This window comes from Coturnix japonica, chromosome 38 (assembly GCF_054131305.1).
Source record: "Coturnix japonica strain WE chromosome 38, WE-NBRP24, whole genome shotgun sequence".
Taxonomy (NCBI): domain Eukaryota; kingdom Metazoa; phylum Chordata; class Aves; order Galliformes; family Phasianidae; genus Coturnix; species Coturnix japonica.
Genome location: NC_140700.1, coordinates 322,534 through 345,467, shown reverse-complemented (window position 1 = coordinate 345,467; position 22,934 = coordinate 322,534). Strand labels below are relative to the sequence as shown.

The 22,934-nt window shown below is 47.8% G+C and overlaps 1 protein-coding gene across 1 annotated transcript; it reads left to right on the top strand.

Moving 5' to 3' along the window:
- The first annotated feature begins 6,035 nt into the window (after nucleotides 1–6,035).
- On the top strand, nucleotides 6,036–19,815 carry LOC146754738 (olfactory receptor 10A7-like). Its single transcript, XM_085527426.1, has 10 exons — nucleotides 6,036–6,050; nucleotides 6,250–7,216; nucleotides 9,572–9,666; nucleotides 9,768–9,870; nucleotides 11,011–11,017; nucleotides 16,181–16,292; nucleotides 17,078–17,131; nucleotides 17,922–18,053; nucleotides 18,748–19,011; nucleotides 19,690–19,815. The coding sequence occupies exons 2-10, from the start codon at nucleotides 6,259–6,261 to the stop codon at nucleotides 19,813–19,815; spliced, it is 1,851 nt and encodes a 616-aa protein (XP_085383552.1). The 5' UTR covers nucleotides 6,036–6,050; nucleotides 6,250–6,258.
- The last annotated feature ends 3,119 nt before the right edge of the window (nucleotides 19,816–22,934 follow it).

Genomic DNA, 22,934 nt, shown 5'->3' with positions numbered 1-22,934 from the left:
TAATGAAAATAATCTTCTGCTCCCTGCCCCTGAGAATTTAAAACTGGGAATCCATAAGATAAATTGGCCCTGGAAGGTGCAGGTAGGACCCAAGTGGTGTGGCCTACTTGCACCTTGGGGGAGATTATTGGAGGTGGGAGGTTCAGTCACCCCCTCGGTGATAGGTACGTGGCCTACTGACATCGTGGTCAATACTCCGGTCTTTATTGCTAAAGGGACACCTATCATGTCCCTATGGCAGATCAAGACTCCTCCTCTGGTGCCAAATATAGTTATACGGCCGCAGATATCTGGCCAGAGGGTATGGTATCGGAAGCCGGGACACAATCCAGTACAAGCAGAAGTATTGACCCAAAATAAGAATATGGCCTGTATCTTGCCCTGGAGGGCGGATCTTCCTCTCCAGGTACCTTTGAAGCATTTGTATTATTCTCCTTAAGATTCTAAGCCTCTAGGACCATCAGAGAACGATTCCTTTGGACTGATGAAACACAGATGGACTTGCACCTTAAGATGGTGTCTCTGTTGGGTTTGGGGTAGGGTTGGTTTTAGGTTTGGGGTTTAGGGTTTGTGTCTGTGTGTGGTTTGGGTTTGGGGTAGGGTTGGTTTTAGGTTTGGGTGTGTGTCTATGTTGGGTTTGGGTTCTTCAGGGTTTGTTCTAGGTTTGGGATTTGGGTTTGTGTCTCTGATGGGTTTGGTTTCTTTTGGGTTGGTTTTAGGTTTGTGTTTTGGGTTTGTGTCTATGTTAGGATTGGGTACTTTAGGGTTGGTTTTATGTTTGGGGTTTGGGTTTGTGTCTATGTTGGGTTAGGATTTGGAATAGGTTTGGTTTTATGTTTGTTGTTTAGGTTTGTGTCTATGTTTGGTTTGGGGTAGGTTGGTTTTAGGTTTGAGGTTTGGGTTTGTGTCTCCACTGGGTTTGGGTTTTGTCTTGGTTTGGTTTTTGGTTTGGGGTTTGGGTTTGTGTCTCTGTTGGGTTTGGGTTTGTGTCTGTGTTGTTTTGGTTTTGGGGTAGTGTTGGTTTTAGGATTTGGGGTTTAGGGTTTGTGTCTCTGTTAGGTTTGGTTTCTTTAGAGTTGGTTTTAGGTTTGAAGTTTGTGTTTGTGTCTATGTTGGGTTTGGGTTCTTTAGGGTTGGTTCTAGTGTTGGGGTTTTGGTTTGTGTCTATGTTGGTTTGGGTTTGGGTTAGGGTTGGTTTTATGTTTGGGGTTTGGTTTTGTGTTTATGTTGGGTTTGGGTTCTTTAAAGTTGGTTTTATGTTTGGGGTTGCGTTGGTTTTAGGTTTGGTGTTTGTGTTTTTGTCTATGCTGTTTTGGGTTTGGGGTTGGGTTAGTTTTAGTTTTGGGGTATAGGGTGTGCTTCTCTGATGGGTTTGGGTTTCAGGTAGGGTTGGTTTTAGGTTTGGGGTTTGGGTTTGTGTCTGTTCGTTTGGGTTCTTTAGGGCTGGTTCTAGGTTTGGGGTTTGGGTTTGTGTCTATGTTGGGTTTGGGTTCTTTAGGGTTGGTTTTAGGCTTGGGGTTTTGGTTTGTGTCTATGTTGGGTTTGGGGTAGGGTTGGTTTTAGGTTTGGGGTTTGGGTTTGTGTCTATGTTGAGTTTGGTTTCTTTAGGGTTAGTTTTGGGTTTGGGGTTTGAGTTTGTGCCTCTTTTGGGTTTCGGTTCTTTACAGTTTGTTTTAGGTTTGGGGTTTGGATATGTGTTTCTGTTCGGTTTGGTTTCTTTAGGGTTGGTTTTAGGTTTGGGGTTTGGATATGTGTTTCTGTTGGGTTTGGGTTAGGCTTCGGCAATGAATTAGGGTTAGGGTTTGGTGTGGGGTTTGGGATAGTGTTTTGGTCAGGTTTAGGGTTGTGAATCACGAGAGCAGCTGTTCTACATTTTGAGAACAGCCTCTTGCACAACTTAAGCAGATACAGCTTGGGGGACAAGGGGCTGGTGTGAATGTCAGCTAAGGAACAGAACTGGGAGTGGGTCACAGAGTTTGCTTTCAAGGGAAGATTAGAAAGTAGAATAGATGTGCTGCTGTTGAAGATAAGATGGCAGAACAGATGCCTCAGCTGGAGGCAGCATCAGTGAAAACCAGCCTGGGCAGCCCCCCTTAATTGGTTGGGCATTTATAGCAAGAATGGCTATTCGCAATCATCCCACCACCACCAGAGATGTTAATTAATGCTTAGAATTTCTGCCCATGTCCTTGGAATGAATGACCACAGATAGGCTATGCCTATCAATGGAATGAATGACCACAAATAGGCTATGCCTATCTATGGGTATTCGCTTTTTCTCTGGATGTGTGGGTTGGTGCAGCGATCCCCATGCACCCAGCGCCGCAATAAAGGGAACAGAATCTATTGGCGTGTCACATTCCTGTGTTGGTTTTCTCAGCTTCACCGTGGCCATGGCTTTAGGGTCATTTGGGGGCAGTTATGGGGTCATTTTTGGGTCATTTAGGGACTTCTGGGGTCATCTGGGCAAATTTGGGGTCACAGATCTTCTTCCAAAGCCCCTTATTTTAAAGGAGATGTCATGATCCAAAGAGAGAAGTTGCTGAGCTTCTTTTACCTCAACTGGCTATCTGTATAGGAAGGAACAATAATTAACGTGTGTTACATATACACACATCTGTATGCATATATATACATGGAATCACTGACTGCACTCCCCCAGCATCAAATTCCCTTGTGGTACACACTGGACGTCCCTGTGTTTCTCCAGCACACACCGAGTGCACCCAGCTCCTTGGGTGAAAGCAGTTCCATGGAGAGATTTGCCCTTTCCAGAGTCTGGAAAGACCCAAACTGCTTTTCCCAACATTTTCTTTACATGCACTGCAGGGACCTCATCTCCCTCTGCAGTATGCAGGGGGCTGGATTGGGTTGGACCATCACAAGTGACAGATCCTCTAGTACTGACCAGCCAAGTGGCTTCTGACCAATGCTTCTCCCAGTACTTCAATGTTCCACCACCCATTGTTTTCAACATAGCTTTCAACAACACATTGTATCATTCAACTTTACCAAAGGCTGGTGCATGGTAGGGTATACGATAAACCCACTCAATGCCATAATTTTTGGCCCAAGTTTTTATAAGGGAATGTTTGAAAGAAGACCCATTATCAGACTCAGTTCTTTCTGGGGTGCAATGTCTTGTTTCTTGTTTCTCAAGACCCAATATGGTGTTTTGTGCGGTAGCATGGGGTACTGCGTATGTTTCAAGGGCATATTTCTTTTCATTTTCTAGTAGTTCACTGAATGGTAGGGCCTCTTTAGCATGTGACACCGCTTCTTCTGGTGATGTTCCAAATTTTTTACCTTCAGGCCAGTCCATGATCACCTCTAATATTCTCTGAGATCAGTGCAAAGCAGGTGGATGACACTTGGTAGCAATTTCATATGAAAGGTTCTCCTCAGGAAACCCCCTTGGTTGGTTTGATGACATCTAAAAAGAAATACTCAGGCTTTTGTAACAGTCAAACTCTGAGCAACTGAGATGTAATGAGGTCTGAGTTCTCCGTCTGCTCAACCAACAGCCTCCCCTGCAGAGATCTCCCCATCATGGCATCATTTATGTTAGAAGTGACCTCTCAGGCCATCCAACTTTTAAGTCAGATAAGATCTGCTTCAAATGCAGTGCCCCCTCTTGTATTACCTGGGCCATAAGATCAGAGGCGGATGTAGGAGATGTGGCTGTAGAGGTTGTGACATGTGGAATCAAACTCTATATCCAGAATTAGGTTATAAAGCAGGTACGTGTTTATTCAGCAGTGGGCACATGGGGATCAATCCTCCTATCATGCACATCAGTGGACAGAAGCGTTAGAAAGTTACAGAGCAAGTGTATACATATTTAACAGATTTCCAAGATATCATTAACACATTCATTGTTTTTCAGGGAACTCATTTATCATGCTGTCCCTCCTACTGTCACGTGCGCAGTCCACAGTGGGTGTCTCACTCTGGTGGTCGTTGGGATGAAGTCAGGTTGCTTTCCTCAGGTTGCTTTGACCCAGCTCCTCCACTCAATCAGTCAAAAACAGTTTCTTTGGCTACCTTTCCTTTATTTATACCCAGCTGTATTGTCTTAACTATAGACTCAGCTGTATTGTAACTATAGGAATGTTGACGTGTCCCACTGGTCCTTTTGTTCTGACATTCCCCAAAGCCTAGGATACTTAATCTTCAAGAAAGGCCCCTATTTACCTGATTCCTACTTTCATACGGATTAAGGGACAAAGAAATAAAGTAGACATCACTGTGGGAGTCTACTATAAGCTGCTCAGACTGGACAACGATACCAATTATTCTTAATTCTTTAAAGGATTATCTCAAGAAGAGCCTCACTTGCCCTAACATTTCACCAGCTTCCTAGAAATTGACATGGTGTAGCACACAGACAGTGGGCTCCATGGTTTTCATGGCCAACTGACTGTATATGAAAAACTGCAAAATGAGAAGTGATTCAAGGAGTGTCTGGTGTAACTTACTACCCTTCATCAACAGTAGCAGTAGAAAGCATGAAGGTCTGACAGTAACAAACTTCTCTTCGTACTTTGCCAACTGAGAAGAGAGAATAGCCAACAACATCACAGTCAAACCAGGTGTGATTGCCAGGCTACCATCTCTTGGTGCTGTGCTCATCATCTTGAACTGAAGTTTGTAGCCCACTTCCCCATAGTAGTGGTGCTAAGCAAAAAGATGAAGGCCTGCCTGTAATTACAGCCTCCAATTATCTGCTCTAATATGGCTGTGGGGAAGCTTTGTTGGTAATGGCTCCACAGGGACCAATTGCAGCTCCAACACTCTTGAACATTTCTGGACCACATTTTGACTGCACCTCCGTCATTTGCTTACAGCAGTCTTCTCTCGGCCCCCAAAGTTCACGTACACCACATATGCTGTGGGTCTCATTACTGTGCAGAAAGACCTAACGAGCAATTTCCCTCAAGTCTTCAAGACCTGAACTGCTCCTTAGGGAGGTCTCAGTGTTGCAAATGAAGGTTTCAAAGACTGCTATCCAAAAAAGGAGATGTCCTATTTAAGGGTATTTTGTCTTACAGTAGTCACCAAGATGTCACCGAGCGCAGCACAACCCGTGTGACACAGATGGCAGCTCTGTCAGGGAGAGGGAGGTACAGCCAGCATGGGGGTAGCATTGGGGATCCAAGAGGGAAATGTAGTCCATGGGAGCTGATAACTGGAGAGTGACTGCAACAGGCAAAGATGGGAATGAATGGTGATGGAGGTGAAAGAAGGCCGTGCAAGAGGAGGGATGCAAGTGGGCAGTTGCTTGTGGCCAGATATGTGGTCAGTGCTGGTCCAGCTGGGTGTGTGGGAGGCATGGGAGGGAGCTGAGTCTCCTCCAGGAGCCAGGACTACAACCTCAGGATAAGATGGATTCAGCTGAATCCCTTCCCTATGGAAGTGTAAAGGTGTCCTGCAGAGCCAAAATCCCTGCATCCCAGGGCAGTGTGCCTGGTCAGGGACTCAACCGCCAGCCAGGCTCAGCACTCAGCCTGCCCGAGGAGCTGAACAGGTATCTGTAGGGAGATGTGGCGGGGGAAGGAGACCTCCAGCAGCACAGGGGCCTTTTGCTGCTCGGGGTGCTGCATGAGGCTGGAGGCTCACAGCTGCACTGCATACTTGGGCAGGTTTGAACTGCCTCCTCTGCAGCCAGAGCTCCAGCAGAGCAGGGCTGCATCTCTCCAGGCGTGAGCTCATTTCCTTCTGCAGCACAAGGTCTGAGAGCGGCTACTCAGGGCTGTGGACAACACACTCTGTGCGGCTGGAAAACTTGCTGAATTTCTTTTAATGAGACTCCATCATTAGGACACTTGTCTCTCTCTCTCAGAGAGATGTCCTTCCAAGCTGCGAGCTGCCCTGTAGGATGCAAATCTTTGCCTTAGCATCTCTCTGTTACCTGAAAGCCCAGGGAGATGATGTGGTGAGTTGCTAAGTGACATGTCACATTCTACAAGTAAATCTGAGCACTCCTGCCACTTTACAGTGTACCCACCTGGGTGGCTCAGGATCATCTTCTCCAGAGCCCACGGGCAGAGGTCTCTCCTCTTCCATCCACATTCCAACTCATGACAACAATCTTAGGCCGTGGATCTGAACCAATATTACCCTCAGAGGAAGAGAAAGGATAGGATCATACGGCAGGAGGAAGGTCACTAAGAAACAGTACAGGTTTGTGCCAAGAGAACTCTCACCTAACTTGCCTTTCTTTCTGCTGGCGTGATTGCTCATGTCCAGGATCAGTAGATGCCCAACAGCAGCTCCATCAGCGAGTTCCTCCTGCTGCCGTTGGCAGACACGCAGCAGCTGCAACTCCTGAACTTCTGGCTCTTCCTGGGCATCTACCTGGCTGCCCTCCTCAGCAACGGCCTCATCAGCACAGCCGTAGCCTGCGACCACCACCTGCACACTCCCATGTACTTCTTCCTCCTCAACCTGGCCCTCCTCGACCTGGGCTGCATCTCCACCACTCTCCCCAAAGCCATGGCCAACACCCTCTGGGACACCAGGGCCATCTCCTACTCCGGGTGTGCTGCACAGGTCTTTTTCATTTTCTTCTTCCTCTCAGCAGAGTATTCCCTTCTCACCATCATGTCCTATGACCGCTACATTGCCATCTGCAAGCCCCTTCACTACAGGACCTTGATGAACAGCAGAACTTGTGCCACCATGGCAGCAGCTGCCTGGGGCACTGGTGTTCTCAATTCCCTGCTGCACACTGCCAGTACGTTTTCACTGCCTCTCTGCCAAGGCAATGTTGTCAACCAGTTTTTCTGTGAAATCCCACAGATCCTCAAGCTCTCCTGCTCAGCCTCCTACCTCAGGGAAGTTGCGCTTATCATTTTTAGTGTCTGTTTAGTCCTTGGGTGCTTTGTTTTCATAGTTGTGTCCTATGTACAGATCATCCTTGCCGTGATAAGGATGCCTTCTGAGCATGGACGGCACAAAGCCTTCTCCACGTGCCTCCCTCACCTGGTTGTGGTTTCCCTAATACTCAGTACTGCCTTTTTTGCCCACCTGAAGCCCCCCTCCGTCTCCTCCCCCTCTATGGACCTGATGGTGGCAGTTCTGTACTCCGTGGTACCTCCAGCAGTGAACCCCCTCATCTACAGCATGAGGAACCAGGAAGTCAAGGACGCAGTGAAAAAAGTGATGATCAAATGTGTTTCAAAAACACTGAGCTGCCTATCTTTTGGAATTTATGGTATGTAATGCAGGTTTTACTGATGCATGCTCTTGTTGTTTTGTTTTGTTCAGTTTTTATAACTGAAATGTATTAAATCTTTTTTTTTTTTTAATATTGTAATGTTTTTCACTAAAATATCATTACACGTACCAATTCTTCTTTAGCTTGTAACTTTGTAGTGTAGCGCAGACGTACTGTACATAATGAACTGGACTCTCTGTGAACCTTAACAGAATAAAGGACGTGCAGTCACTCTGTCTTTCCTCCTTCTTGTGAGACATTTCTAAAGCTGTTGGGGTTGGATGTTCTCAGAAACACACAGTCCAGCAGGAAGCCCATGGCTGATCATCAAACTGTGAGCTGACTTCAGCTTGCAACAGTTGACGGGCCATCCCTGGGCTCCTGGCTGGGGTCTGTGCTTTCAGGCTCACATCTGTCAGTGCCTCTGAGAAGCCAGCAGCAGCAGCCGGTTTGCACGATGGTTGTCAGGTTCCCACTTCCTCATTCCCTGTGAGACCCTGCACTAGACAAATTCTTAGATATGAGTTATAAGGTCAGAAGTTACCAAGCTTCCTTCAGGGCTTCTTCCATTTTGTACAAAGAGGTGGTCGCTGCCTCCAGGATGGTCTGTGGCAGAGGAATCCTGCACAAAGGTCTGATAAAATTTACCCAGCACCTACAGGAGCCATTCTGGAGCATAGGCTGTTAGGCAGAAAGCTGCCCCTAATGAGATGACTGATATGAGGAGGTCAGGAAAGGGAAGCTCTTCCAGCTGGTTGCTCCCCACGCAATTTCCAAAGTAAACATTCAAGTGTTGTTCTCAGAGCTGACCTACAGCAGCTCTCCTGTTTATGGCAAATGCCCCCTGAAAGCTGTGACCAGCTGGCTGTTCTGTCAGATGAAGCATTTCAAATTGGCATATCGTGTTTCCTTTTAGAATCCTTGAGTTGTTTGTAGTTCTAAGACATTTATCAGCACTCTATTATTTCTTCTCTTTCTTCTGGATACATCGACTCATTCTCTTTGAAGCCATGACTGGCTGCTGAATCACCACAGGAACAAAACCCATAGGCCACCTTTGATCTGCTGAAGCTCAGGCACACAGCCCAGTGACTTCAGAACCTATTCAGGTACCTCCAGCCGATTTTCACCCCCAGCCTTGGATTTCCTGCCTGCATGACCTAATGGCAAACTGTCCTCGAGGACAGAAGCAGCACTACTGCCATCGGAGTTATGAGATACAAATATCTAAATCTAGCATGGAGACTTCTGCTCATGGCTATGTAAACAGAGCAGAAAATACATGACACATCTCCGGATGAGACTTAAGAGGTCTTGTCCCACCTAAATGATTCCATGATTCAGTAGTTCTATAGTGCTGTGATTTCACATTCTGTGATTCCATGACTCACTGATTTTTATGAGTCTGTGACTCTGTGGTTCAGGTATTCCATGATTTTGAGATTCCACAATCCTAAAAGTCGTGGTCTTTGGGTTTTCCAGCAGTAAATGAGGAGGAAACCCATCAGCCATAGCCATGGTCTGTTATTCACTCCTGAGCTTCAGCATGACAACAAAGGCACTGAGTGAACACTGGTAACCTCCCTATGTGTCCTTGTCACCCACCTGTACCCACTATCCACATAGAACCACGGAATGGCCTGGGTTAAAAAGGACAACAGTGATTACCTAGCTTCAACACCCCTGCTGTGTGCAGGGTCACAAGCCACCAGACCAGGCTGTCCAGTGCCATGTCCAGCCTGGCCTTGATTGCACCATCTACAAACTTCCAGGTCCCTGTCACCAAGCATCTCCAATTTGGCCGCATGTCCCCATTTCCCCATATCTCCATGATGTCTCCGTACTGCCATGATATACTCATATCCCCATGATGTTCCTGTATCTTCATGTCCCCATATCCCTGTGACCCCTTGTCTTCGAAGTATCTCTATAATTTCATCACTGCCCATGTCCCTATTAGTCTTTTACCTCCCAGTGTCCCCAAATGCTGTGTCACAGTTCCCCAAAGGATCAGCATCACACCATGCAGCCTCACAGGACTGGACAGGACTCAGGGATGAGTCCTTGGACAAAGCCTTGATATGGGGATAGTGTCATCTCTGGGTGGTCCTGGAGGACAAAAAGTCCATGTGTGCTGAGTGCTGGGACCTGGGGGCTTTGGGCTCAATGCCATTGGGATCCCAACACTCAGTGTTCTTCTTCTGATCCTTGGCTTCCTCCTGTTTCCTGGGGCTGGGGAAGGGGATGGCTGCATGCTGGTCCAGTCCATGCCAGGGGAGCCTGTCAAGCCCATGGGCACTTGGGGAGTGGGAGGGGTTCTGGGAGGATAAATGAAGACCTTGCCTCCTTCAGCCTCACCACATCCTGGAGCACAGAGGAAGGTGAAGGCAGCTGTGCTCAGCCTCATGATGCTCCTTGCTGCCCTGTGCTACACAGTGGAAGCTCAGGTGAAGCATCTGTGGGGGATGTGGACTGGGGCTGGAGGTGATTGGCAGTGGGGGTCCCCACTGCGTGTCTCTCTCACTCTCTCCTACTCCTCTCTCCACAGCCACTTGTGCAAGTTCCATACTTGGAATATGCTGTGGTGAGTGCCCAGGTAGCCACTCTGATTGTGCCCAAGGGCAGACTTGCAGGGAGCTCTGCAGTAGCAGGTGGGGTCTGTCCCAGCCTGGTAGAGGCCACCCCTCTACTTGGCATAACCAAATTTCTTCCATTTGCACCCTACTCATTTTTTCTCAGGGTCCCCCAAATCCCATCTCTTAGTGGCTCAAAATGCCCTTTCTTTGGAAACCCATATCCCATCCTTCCTGGATGAGGGAATTGAGTGCAAGCTAAGTAAGTTTGCAGATGATACCAAGCTGGGAGTTGGTGTTGATCTGCCCAATGGGTAAAAAGGCCCTCCAAAGGATTCTGGATAGGCTGAATCACTGGGATGAGGTTAATGGGATGAGGTTCAACAAGGTCAAGTGCCAGGTCCTGCACTTTGACCACAAAAACCCCATACAGTGCTATAGGCTTGGGGCAGAGTAGCTGGATGACTGTGAAGAGGAAAGGGACCTGGGGGTATTGGTCAATGCTTGGCTGAACGTGAGCCAACAGTGTGCCCAGGTGGCCAAAAAGGCCAACAGCATCCTGGCCTGTATTAGAAATAGTGTGGCAAGCAGGAGCAGAGAAGTGATCATCCCTCTGCACTCAGCTCTGGTGAGGCCGCATCTTGAGTACTGTGTTCAGTTTGGGGCTCCTCACTACAAGAAAGACACTGAAGCGCTGGAATGTGTCCAGAGAAGGGCAACAAAACTTGTGAGGGGTCTGGAACACAAGTCTTATGAGTAGTGGCTCAGGGAGCTGGGATTGTTTGCCCTGGAGAAGACGAGGCTCAGGGGAGACCTCATTGCACCCTACAACTTCCTGAAGGGAGACTGTGATGAGGAGGAGCTTTTCTTGTTCTCCCAGGCAACAAAAAGGACCCGAGGAAATGGCCACAAGTTGTATCAGAAGAGCTTTAGACTGGACATAAGAAGGAACTTTCTCTCTCAGAGAGCGGTCAGGCACTGAAATGGCTGCCCAGGGAGGTGGTGGAGTCACTATCCCTGGCAGTGTTCAAGAAGCATCTAGATAGGGAGCTAGGAGATACGGTTTAGTGTTTTTCTGTAGATATGGTAAAGGGAGGATGGTTGGAGTAGATGATCTTGTAGGTCCTTTCCAACCTTGTGATTCTATGAAAGGGCAGCAGCCTTTCCTCATCTTCCTTGGCCATCTGTCATGAAGAGTCTGTATCTGCTTTGCTACAGTTCAGAGGTGAGAATCAACCCACCATGTCTCTCTGAGCCAAACAATTCCCTAGGCCTGTAAATGCACAGTGATTTAGACTTTGCTGAGTGAATGCTTGTGGTCCTCTCATTAATGAAAAGACTCTTCCGAAAGCATCCCATTCCAGGAGCATGATTTGATTTAGCCTGGCTGGGCCTCAGATCTACACCGTGGTACTGGTGTTCAGAAAGTGGCACACAGGCACGAGACCCATTGTGGGACTCACAGTTGTACAGTGAGCGCTGACGCTACCAGGGGCATGGCTTTCCTGAAGGTCCTCAGCTGCATTTTCCAGCTGGCTGGGGGTGTGCTGGAGACTCCAGGGAACTGCCATTCAAACATGAGCCCAAAACAAACAAACATCATCAGTGAAAGAATGTACTTGTGTCACAGCTTCAGAATGCCTTAAGCTCTGGAATTTGCTGAATAACGCTGCATTTTCAGGTGCCCATTACTCAAACATCTGATGTCATTTAGGATGGCCAAGAATACTCCCATGCCCTGTCTGGCCCCCATCTGATGCTCAGGGAGTAGGTCACAGATCTTGTCTACTACAGATTGCAGGCACTGTTGCATACATCCATGAGTACCACAGGCACCTTGTGCTCATTGAGTGTCTGTTTTTGAGCAAGTAACTTCCACCTTAAGAAACACCAAGGATTCAGACCACGGGCTCACGCATTCAGGCAACGCCTTGTGCTCATCTGCTCCAAGCCAAGATTAGTCCCATCTCCCATAGGTCTGTGCTGAACTGAATCTCAATTCAACCCCAGGCTTTTACATCTGGAGATGAGACACCTGCATTGACTGCCCCAGCTGAATGACAGCCCTGCAAAGGGGAAGTCAGATTGTCCCTGTCCTGTCTGTGTGTCTTTTTTATTAAGGGCCAGGAGCAGAGCTTTCCAGATAAGGCATTTACATTTCTGCTAGGCAAACACGATCTGTTAGGACAACCTAATATAGTAAAAGAGTGCATCTCAAAGTTAGAAGTTAGGTACCGGGGCCCATAACCAAGTAGGATGTGAGGTTACGATAAGGGAGAAGTTTCCTGCACACTAAATGGAAGAAGCCAACCAGAACCAGACTACTTCTATCAAACATGATGAGGTAAAAAGGACAGAGTGAGGAAGACTTTGAGCCTTTGCAAGGAAGATGTCTGATTTCATCCCCATGACCACTGCAGGAAGAACCCAGCTAGAAACAGCGCATATGCCAGACGGAGGGGTGTTGCTGATGGGGTTCACTGTGCGATTGCCATCGAATGGGGAAGCAATACGAACTCAATATGAGTGATAAAGCTTCAACTTTATTGTGACTCTTACACAGCTTATATAGTGCTCCTAATACATGTGTCATTTGTTCACTGGTGAGTAGCTTATAGTTACCAGACAGAATAGCCATAAGAAGCTAGGCGGAATAGCCATATGAAGCAATTATCAAGCAAGACCCATGTGTGGGCTACTGCAGTTAGGACACTCGACGGCTTCCTTAGATTAGCGGATACAAATTCCATTTTTAGTTGTTTACAGCTTGCTTCAAGGACATTGTGTCCTTTGCTTACTGCTTAGTACTTTTCCATGAGTACAAAGTCTGTATTGCGATACAGGCTATGCTCATACACATCTTTGTGGCTGCCATGTTCATGCAGCCATTCTGCAACAGAGGGACAGAATGTAAATGAGTTCCTGGAAAATAATGAATATGAAGATGAGTTCCAGGAAATTGGTTGAATATGTATAGGCTTGGCTTTTAAATATATAACACTTCTGTTTGCTGGTGTGCAAGATAGGAGTGACCCGTTGTGCACCCAGTGCCAAATACATTCATTACAGAATCACAGAATCACAGAATGACCTGCATTGGAAGGGACCTCAAAGATCATGTAGTTCCAACCCCCCTGCCTAGCAGGGCCACCAAACATACACATTTACTAGATCAGGTTGCCCAGAGCCCTGTCCAAACTGGCCTTGAACACCTCCAAGGACGGGGCAGCCTGTTCTGGGGCCTAAACACTCTCCTAGTAAAGAACTTCCCCCTAACATCCAACCTAAATCTTCCCTCCTTCAACTTGGATTCATTTCCCCTAGTCCTGCTATTGTCAGCCCTTTTGAAGAGTTTACTCCGCTCTTGGGTGTAGGTTCCCTTCAGGTATTAAAAGGCTGCAATGTGGTCACCCCGCAGCCTTCTTTTCTCCAGGCTGAACAAGCCCAACTCCCTCAGCCTGTCCTCATAGTGGAGGTGCTCCAGCCCCCTGATCATCTTTGTGGCCCTCCTCTGGACCCTTTCCAAAATCTCTATGTCTTTCTTGTACTGAGGGCTCCACACCTGGACACAGTACTCCAGATGGGGCCTCACAAGAGCTCGGGTTATAGAGTTTAATTCTGCAACTAAAAACAGCGCATCTGGAATCAGCCTGTCCAGTGGTGAATAATTTATCTGACATCCAAGTGCCTTTTTCAAAGATGACCCTGCTGTCTATCAGGAGCTTTCAGCTCTTCAGCCCCTGGGAAATCTCCAGAGGAAGCAGTGAGGAAGAGAAACTCAAATCCTCTGTTGAGCTGAGTTGGGTTGGACTCCTGGGATACAGGGAGCTTATTAAACTGGACGGTGCTGCAGAGAGACAGCTGTGCCTAGGAGCAGCTTTTGTGCACAGCATAGAATGTAGGTGACAGAAGGAGAGGAGAGAAAGGGGAGAGAGCTTCCAGGATGCGTGAGGTGTGAGCAGGCTGTGAGCTCACTGCAGGAGCATTGCACACAGACCATGACATGGTAAGTCTCACTTTAGGCCAAGCAGATGATATTCATAGATGGTTAACTAAATCTGGGACATCCCAGAGCAGATCTGGCTGCAGGCTCAGCCTGTTTCTCTACAGTGGAAAAAAACTTCAACTGCAGCTGAGGTCTTCCATGCTGCAGCATCAGTGCACAGTCCTGAGGGCTGCGTGTACCAGCACGGCTGCAGGCTGTGCAGCCGGGGCTGCAGGTGGGTGCCCAGGTCTGTCCTGCAGAGCAGGGTCCCTGCTGTGCCCCAGAGGCTGTGTGCCGGGTATGGGTCTCTGCCACCCGCCAGGCTCAGCACTCAGCCTGCCCGGGGAGCTGCCCAGGGTGCTGAGGGGAGACGTGGTGTGTGGGGAAGGAGCCCCCCGGCAGGGCTTGTGCTGCCACAGCTGCTGCCTGTTGCATAGGGATCACAGCTCCACTGCACAACTGAATGTTTCTGAGGGCCCGTGGGAAGAAGAGAGCCAGGGTAGAGATTTTCCATTTCTTGTTCTTAGGGAAGGCAAAAAGGATTGGAGGCTGAAACCTAAAAGGGGCAGTCAAATTAAAACACAGCTCTGAAATTTCTGATCTTTTCCTCTGTCTATTTCTTGTTCTGTGAGCAGTCACACATTATGTGCTTTCAGATACTCCTCTCTCGTAGGGTAGTATTAGTTGAAATTATCATCATTTTCTGTTGACCTGAGTAATACAATTATCCTGGAAACAGGCAGGTTTCTCTTAAAGATATTGAAAGTCACAGAGGTTGGGTCTGGTGGTCTTAATAGCAGTAGAGGTAAAGTTATGAGACATGAAGCTGATGAAAATATTCAGGGAGATGGGATTAGATTGGAAGAGGAGAGGAAGGTTAAAGCTCCATATGCTTCTTCTGCTTAGGGAATGTTGAACTTCATGAAATTAAATGAAAGTAATGGTGCTAAATGGACATTGTCATAAAAGAATGAAAACATTTCATAATACAGCGAAGTGTCTAAGAGAATGGTACTGGACTTGTCATTATCTTCTGCACACTGAACAGGACTCCAAGCCCAGGAACAGAAGCAGATGCCCAACAGCAGCTCCATCAGCGAGTTCCTCCTGCTGCCATTGGCAGACACGCGACAGCTGCAGCTCCTGCACTTCTGGCTCTTCCTGGGCATCTACCTGGCTGCCCTCCTGGGCAACGGCCTCATCAGCACAGCCGTAGCCTGCGACCGCCGCCTGCACACTCCCATGTACTTCTTCCTCCTCAACCTGTCCATCCTCGATCTTGGCTGCATCTCCACCACTCTCCCCAAAGCCATGGCCAACACCCTCTGGGACACCAGGGCCATCTCCTACGCAGGATGTGCTGCACAGCTCTTTTTCTTTCTCCTCTTTGCCTCAGCAGAGTATTCCCTTCTCTCTGTCATGTCCTATGACCGCTACGTTGCCATCTGCAAGCCCCTACACTACGGGACCTTGATGGACAGCAGAGCTTGTTCCACCATGGCAGCAGCTGCCTGGGGCGCTGGGGTTCTCTATTCCCTGCTGCACACTGCCAGAACATTTTCACTGCCTCTCTGCCATGGGAATGTTGTCAACCAGTTTTTCTGTGAAGTCCCCCAGATCCGCATGCTCTCCTGCTCAGCCTCATACCTCAGGGAAGTTGTGTTTCTCATTTTTAGTCTAAGTTTAGCCTTTGGGTGCTTTGTTTTTATAGTTGTGTTCTATGTGCAGATCTTCCTTGCTGTGCTGAGGATGCCCTCTGAGCAGGGACGGCACAAAGTCTTCTCCACATGCCTCCCTCACCTGGCTGTGGTCTTCCTCTTTCTTAGCACTGCTTCTTTTGCCCACCTGAAGCCATTCTCCATTTCCTCCCCACTCCTGGATCTGACAGTGGCACTTCTGTACTCAGTGGTTCCTGCAACACTGAACCCTATTATCTACAGCCTGAGGAACAGGGAGATCAGGCATGCTCTCAGGAAGGTGTTGCAATATGATCTATTCCAGATTCAATAATGAGCACATCTTCCTCACAGGATTCTCAGTGATGGTTATTTATGTTTTATTCTTGTTTGTATTTTTTATTTTGTGTAATACCGTAACCTGCAAATAAGTTGCAATTTATTTCACTACTTCTTTCCTACCTGCTTTCCATTTTATTATACCAAGAGCTTGTGAAAACATGGAACCAGATTGCCTGAATAGGTTAAGAGATAAATAAAAAAGTTTTCAAAATAGACTTTTCTTTATCTCTTCTTTCTTCCTCCCTTGTCTGGTTCTGGGGGAGCTACAGCCCATGACAGCAGCACAACAAGCTCTTTTCCATCCTGCCTCAGTGCTCTCAAGTCCTCGCATTTGTGCAGGCCTGAAGGTCTTCTGTGTTTCACAACAGTCCTGTTGTCTCTACAGTAGCACTCCGGGACAGCAGTCAGTAGCCAGCAATATGAACGGTTGTGCCAGAGCTGGTCTCTTTGTTAGCACTGTCATGGAGTTATCCAGATCAGGGTATGACAGTGACAGGGTGGGCAGGAGGCCTGTGGGTCCCCTGGCCCCAAACAAATGGGAAGGGAAAAAGGAACAGGGTAGGGAGACTGGAGCTGGGCTCAAGGACACAAACAATCAGCAAAGACCGAAGAAGAAAAACTTGTTTTACTAACTATGATATGTGGAATACCAATGGAAAAAAATTACAAAACCATTACATTCCACCCCTTATTCTACATCACTACATCATGCTTAGAAAACATATCTATATACAAATAATCAATAATTAAAATGCATTACACACACAGGTCTATATACATATACATACATGGAATTACTGACTGCACTCCCCCAACTTCAAATTCCCTTGTTACACACATTGAACATCCCCATCCTTCTGCATCACCCACCAAGTGCACCCTGGTCCCTGGTCATATACAGTTCCACAGAGAGGTTTGCCCTTTCCACAGGCTAGAAAGACCCAAACAGCTTTTCCCAACATGTTCTTTACATGCACCGCAGGGACCTTATCTCCCTCTACAGTATGTAGGGAGCTGGATTGTGTAGCACCATCTCTACTGACAGATCCACTTGTGTTAACTAGCAATGTTCTTAATTCTAAAATGTTCAGCCTCCCATTGCTTTCAACACGGTTTTTAACAACCCTTTGAAGCATTCAATCTTACCAGAGGCTGGTGTATGATAGGAGATATGATAAATCCACTCAATGCCATGGTCTCTGGCCAAGGTATCCACAAGTGAATTTTTGAAATGAGTCCCATTATCAGACTCATTTCTTTCTGGGGTGCCATGTCTCCACAGGATTTGCCTCTCCAGACCCAGTATGGTGATGCAGGTGGTAGCATGGGGTACTGTGTATTTTTCGAGCCACCCAGTGGTTGCCTCCACTGTGGTAAGCGCATAACACTTACCAAAGAGAGATCGTGGCAAAGTGATATAATCAACCTGCCATACCTCCTGATATCTATAATTCTGCCACCTCCCTTCCCCCCAGAGACGTTTCATCCTCTTGGCTCGTTTAATTACAACACATGTTTCACAGTCATGAATAACCTGAGCGATAGCGTCCGCAGTTAAATCCACCCCTCGGTCTCTAGCCCATGTATATGTCTCATCTCTTCCTTGATGGACTGAGGTCTCATGGGCCCAGCGGGCTAGAAATAGCTCTCCCTTGTTCTGCTAGTCCAAGTCTATTTGAGTCACCTCAATTCTGGCAGCTCGATCTACCTTATTGTTATTCTGCAGTTCTTCAGTAGCCCGACACTTGGTTACATGGGCATCTACATGATGCACGTTTATAACCATATTCTTTGTTTGGGCAGCAATGTCCTTCCACAGTACAGCAGCCCAAATAGCTTTACCCCTCCACTGCCAAAATTGTTTTGTTCCCACTCTTGTAACCATCCCCAACCTGTAGCTCCCACCACAAATCATTGCACAAGGTACCTCGCGTACGACTTATGTTCCCCACATATGACTTATGGGTCCCTTTGTAGGAACTCCCAAGGAGTTCTCCTACCCCAGTTGGCAACCAACCAGATCTATGAGCTCACCAGTCCAGGGAAAGCGACAACCGCTTTGCTTATACTTCACATAGGACGTTGTCAGGTCCCCTCTTCCTCATTCCCTTTGTGACCCTGCACAGGACAAGATCTTGGATATGCGTTATCATGTCAGAAGTTTCCAAGCTTCCTTCAGGACTGCTTCCATTTTGTACACAGAGGTGGTCTGTGCCTCCAGGGTTGTCTGTGGTAGAGGAATCTTGCACAAAGTTCTGGTAAAAGTTACCCATCACCTACAGGAGCCATTCTTAGAGCATAGGCTGTTAGGCAGAAGGCTGCCGCTAATGAGATGACTGAAATGAGGAGGTTGGGAGAAGCCTGGAGAACAGAGATGGGAGACTGAGGGGAGGGAAGATGCGCCTATGTGTCGTGCTCATTACCGTCTGCAACAGCAATGGTGACCCACTGTTACCACTGCTGAAATACACCTCCCATTGCCTTACTCTGCTCACATCCACTGTTTGGTCTCCAGAAATGTTCAGCAAACATTGGTGAATGTCAACGTGTGCAGTTTTTTCCACTTGGAGGAATTCAATGGCACACCGTTGCTTCATGTGTGCTTCCACGTCAGATGCCATTCTGTCAGGCTGCCCCTCTGCTGCCAGCTGTCACATGGCAGCAACTCATAATGGGATTTTGGTGGGAAGATTCACCCTCTACAGCCACATCTCCTACATCTTCTTCTGATCTTACAGCCCAGGTAATACAAGAGGGGGCACTGGAATTGAAGCAGATCTTATCCACGTTAAAGTTGGATGGCCTGAGAGGTCATTTCTAACCTAAATGATGCCATGATGGGGAGATCGCTGCAGGGGAGTCTGTTGGCTGAGCAGCCCGAGAACTCAGACCTCATCACATTTCACTTGTTCAGAGTTTGACTGTTACAAAAGCCTGAGTCTTTCTTTTTAGTTGTCATCAAACCAGCCAAGTGGGTTTCCTGAGGAGAAAATCCTAATGCAGCTTGTGAGAGAGCCCACGAGAGGAGTTGCCCTTCTAGACCTGATGTTCACAAACAGAAACAGTCTGGTGGGAGATGTGGAGGTTGTGGGCTGTCTTGGACAGAGTGACCATGAAATGGTAGATTTCTTGATTCTAGGTGGAACCTGGAGGGAGAATAGCAAAACTGCCACCTTAGACTTCCAGAGGGCAGACTTTGACTTTTTCAGAAGACTAGTAGGGGCAGTCCCCTGGCATTCAGTCTTAGCGAACAAAGGGGTCCAAGATGGCTGGTCGCTCTTTAAGAAGGAAGTCTTAAAGGCTCAGGAGTAGGCGGTCACCCTGAGCCCCAAAATGAGCCAGCGGGGAAGAAGACAGGCATGGATGAATAGGGAACTGTTCTTAAGGTTGCAGGAGAAAAAGAGAATCTACTGCTTGTGGAAGGAGGGAAGAGCAACTCAGAATGACTACAAAGAGGCTGTTAAGATGTATAGAGGGAAAATCAGAGAGGCAAAAGCCCAGCTTGAATCTAAGCTGGCCACTGGGATAAAAACAAACAAGAAACTCTTTTACAAATACATCAACTGTAAGAGGAGGACAAAGGGGAATCTCCATTCTTTACTGGACGAGGCTGGGAATGTGATCACAGAGGATAAGGAAGAAGCAGAGGTTCCAAATGCCTTCTTTACGTCTGTCTTTAAAAGTCATCTCGGTTATTCCTAGGGCTCCCCACACTCTGACTTGCTAGTCTTGGCTGGGGAGCGGACTGAACCCCCTATGATTCTTGAAGAAGCGTTCAGGGAATAACTACTCCAACTTGACTGCCACAAGTCCATGGGTCTGGATGAGATTCACCCGAGAGTGCTGAAGGAACTAGCGGAGGTGATAGCTGAGCCGCTTTCTGTTATCTTTCAGTGCTCCCTGTTAGCAGCTGAGGTCCTGGAAGAGTGGAGGCTTGCCAACGTGACTCCCATTTACAAGGAAGGTTGTAAGGACGATCCGGGGAACTACAGGCCTGTTAGCCTGACCTCGGTGCAATAGAAGGTAATGGAGCAGATTGTCTTGAGGGAGATCACATGGCAGGTGAGGGATGACCAGGAGATCAGACCTAGCCAGCATTGGTTCGTGAAGGGCAGGTCCTGCTTGACAAATCTGATCTCCTTCTACGATCCTGTGACCCATCTGATGGATGAAGGAAAGGCTGTTGATGTGTTCTACTTAGACTTCAGCAAAGCCTTCGACACTGTCTCCCATGCTATTGTCCTGCAAAAGCTGTCAGCCCATGGCTTGGATGGGTGCACTCTCGGCTGGTTAAGGAGCTGGCTGGAGGGCCGGGCCCAGAGAGTGGTGGTAAATGGAGTTAAATCCAGTTGGAGAGCAGTCACAAGTAGTGTTCCCCGAGGGTCGGTGCTGGGGCCTGTCCTCTTCAACATCTTTATTGATTACTTGGATGAGGGCATTTAGTGCTCCCTCAGGAAGTTCGCAGATGACACCAAGTTGGCAGGGAGTGTTGATCTGCCTGAGGGTAGCGAGGCCCTACAGAGGGATCTGGATAGGCTGGAGAGCTGAGCCAAAGCCAATGGGATGAGATTCAACAAGACCAAATGCCGAGTCCTGCACTTTAACCACAAAAACCCCAGGCAGCACTATAGGCTTGGGTTAGAGTGGCTGGAGGACTGTGTGGAGGAAATGGACCTGGGGGTACTGATCGATGCTCGGCTGAACATGAGCTGACAGTGTGCCCAGGTGGCCAAGAAGGCCAACGGCATCCTGGCTTGCATCACAAACAGTGTTACTAGCAGGAACAGAGAGGTAATTGTCCCCCTGTACTCGGCATTGGTGCAGCCGCACCTTGAGTATTGTGTTCAGTTTTGGGCCCCTCACTGCAAGAAAGACATTGAGGCCCTGGAACATGTTCAGAGGAGGGCTATGAAGCTGGTGAGGGGTCTGGAGCACAGGCTTTATGAGGAGTGGCTGAGGGAGCTGGGATTGTTCAGCTGGGAGAAGAGGAGGCTCAGGGGAGACCTTATTGCTCTCTATAACTTCCTGAAGGGAGGTTGTAATGAGCTGAGGGTTGGGTTCTTCTCTCATGTAATCAGTGATAGAACTAGAGGGAATGGTTTCAAGCTGTGCCAGGGGAGATTCAGGCTGGACATTAGGAAGTATTGCTTCTCGGAAAGGGCAGTCAGGCACTGGAATGCACTGCCCAGGGAGGTGGTGGGGTCACCAACCATGGGAGTGTTCAAGAAAAGTTTGGATGTTGTGTTGAGAGATGTGATTTAGATGGGAGTATTGGTAATGGTTGGACTAGATGATCTTCTAGGTCTTTTCCAACCTTGATAATTCTGTGTCATTATGTGATTCTGTTTTCTAAGCATGATAGTGTGAAGTAGAATAAGGGGTGGAATATCATGTGTTTGTAATTTTTCCTATTGATATTCCACATATCATAGTAAAACTAGGTTTCCTTCTTAGGTCATTGCCGCTGCTCTGTTTGTTTCCTTGAACCCAGCTCCCATCTCCCTACCATGTTTCCTTTACACTTCCCATTTCTTTGGGGCCTGGGGGCCCATGCGCCTACTGCCCCCCCTGTCAGGGTCACAGATTGATCTCGATAACTCCATGACAATGCCAGCAAGGGGACCAGCACTGACATAGCTGTTCATATTGCTGGCTACTGACTGCTGTCCCTGAATGCTACTGTAGAGACAACAGAACTGTTGTGAGACACGCAAGACCTGCACAAATGTGAGGACCTGAGAGCACTGTGGCAGGGTAAATACAGCAGGATTGAAAACAGCACCTTGTGCTGCTGTCTGTGGCTGTGGCTGTACCTCTCCCAGACCCAGACAAGGTAGGAAGAGAGAAGAGCTATGGAGAAGTCTACGTTGAAAGCTTTTTATTTATCTATTAACCCATTCAGGGAATCTAGTTCAATGCTTACACGAGCTCTTAGAGTGAGAAAATAGAATTTAGGTAGGAAATAAGTGAAATAATTTGCAATATTTTTCTGCAGATTGCTGTATCATACACGATCAAACAATCAAAGCTGCATAAATCATAAAGAACCATCACTGTGAGGAAGATGTGCACTTTATGGAAGCTGAAATAGTGCATATTGGAAAACCTTCCTGAGTGTGAGCTTGATCTTCCTCTTCCTCATGGTGTAGATGAGGGAGTTCAGTGTTGGAGGAATACTGAGTACAGAACTGCCACCATCAGGTCCATGGATGGGGAAGAGGCGGAGCGGGGCTTCAGGTAGGAATAAAAGACAGTGATGAGAAAGAGGGAGACGATGGCCAAATGAGGGAGGAACTTGGAGAAGGCTTTGTGCCATCCCTGCTCAGAGGGCATCCTCAGCATGGCCATGAAGATCTGCACATGGGAAAAATCTATGAAAACAAAGCACCCAAAGACTAAAATGATACTAAAAATGATAAGCGCAACTTCCCTTAGATTTGATTCTGAGCATGAGAGCTTGAGGATCTTGGGGATTCCACAGAACAACTGGTTCACAACATTCCCATGGCAGAGAGGCAGTGAAAATGTACTGGCAGTGTGCAGCAGGGAATTGAGAACACCAGTGCCCCAGGCAGCTGCCGCCATGGTGGCACAAGTTCTGCTGTCCATCAAGGTTCCATAGTGAAGGGGCTTGCAGATGGCAACGTAGCGGTCATAGGACATGACGGTGAGAAGGGAATACTCTGCTGACATGAAGAAGAGGAAGAAAAAGAACTGTGCAGCACATCCTGCGTAGGAGATGGCCCTGGTGTCCCAGAGGGTGTTGGCCATGGCTTTGGGGAGAGTGGTGGAGATGCAGCCCAGGTCGAGGAGGGCCAGGTTGAGGAGGAAGAAGTACATGGGAGTGTGCAGGCGGCGGTCGCAGGCTACGGCTGTGCTGATGAGGCCATTGCCCAGGAGGGCAGCCAGGTAGATGCCCAGGAAGAGCCAGAAGTGCAGGAGCTGCAGCAGTCGCGTGTCTGCCAACGACAGCAGGAGGAACTTGCTGATGGAGCTGCTGTTGGGCATCTACTTCTTTTCCTGGCCTTGGAGTCCTGTATCAGAAGTGAATGACAAGTAAAGACCATTTTCAGAGACACTCCTTCTGCTGTAGTATGAAATGTTTTCATTCTCTTATGACAATGTTCATTCAGTTCTAT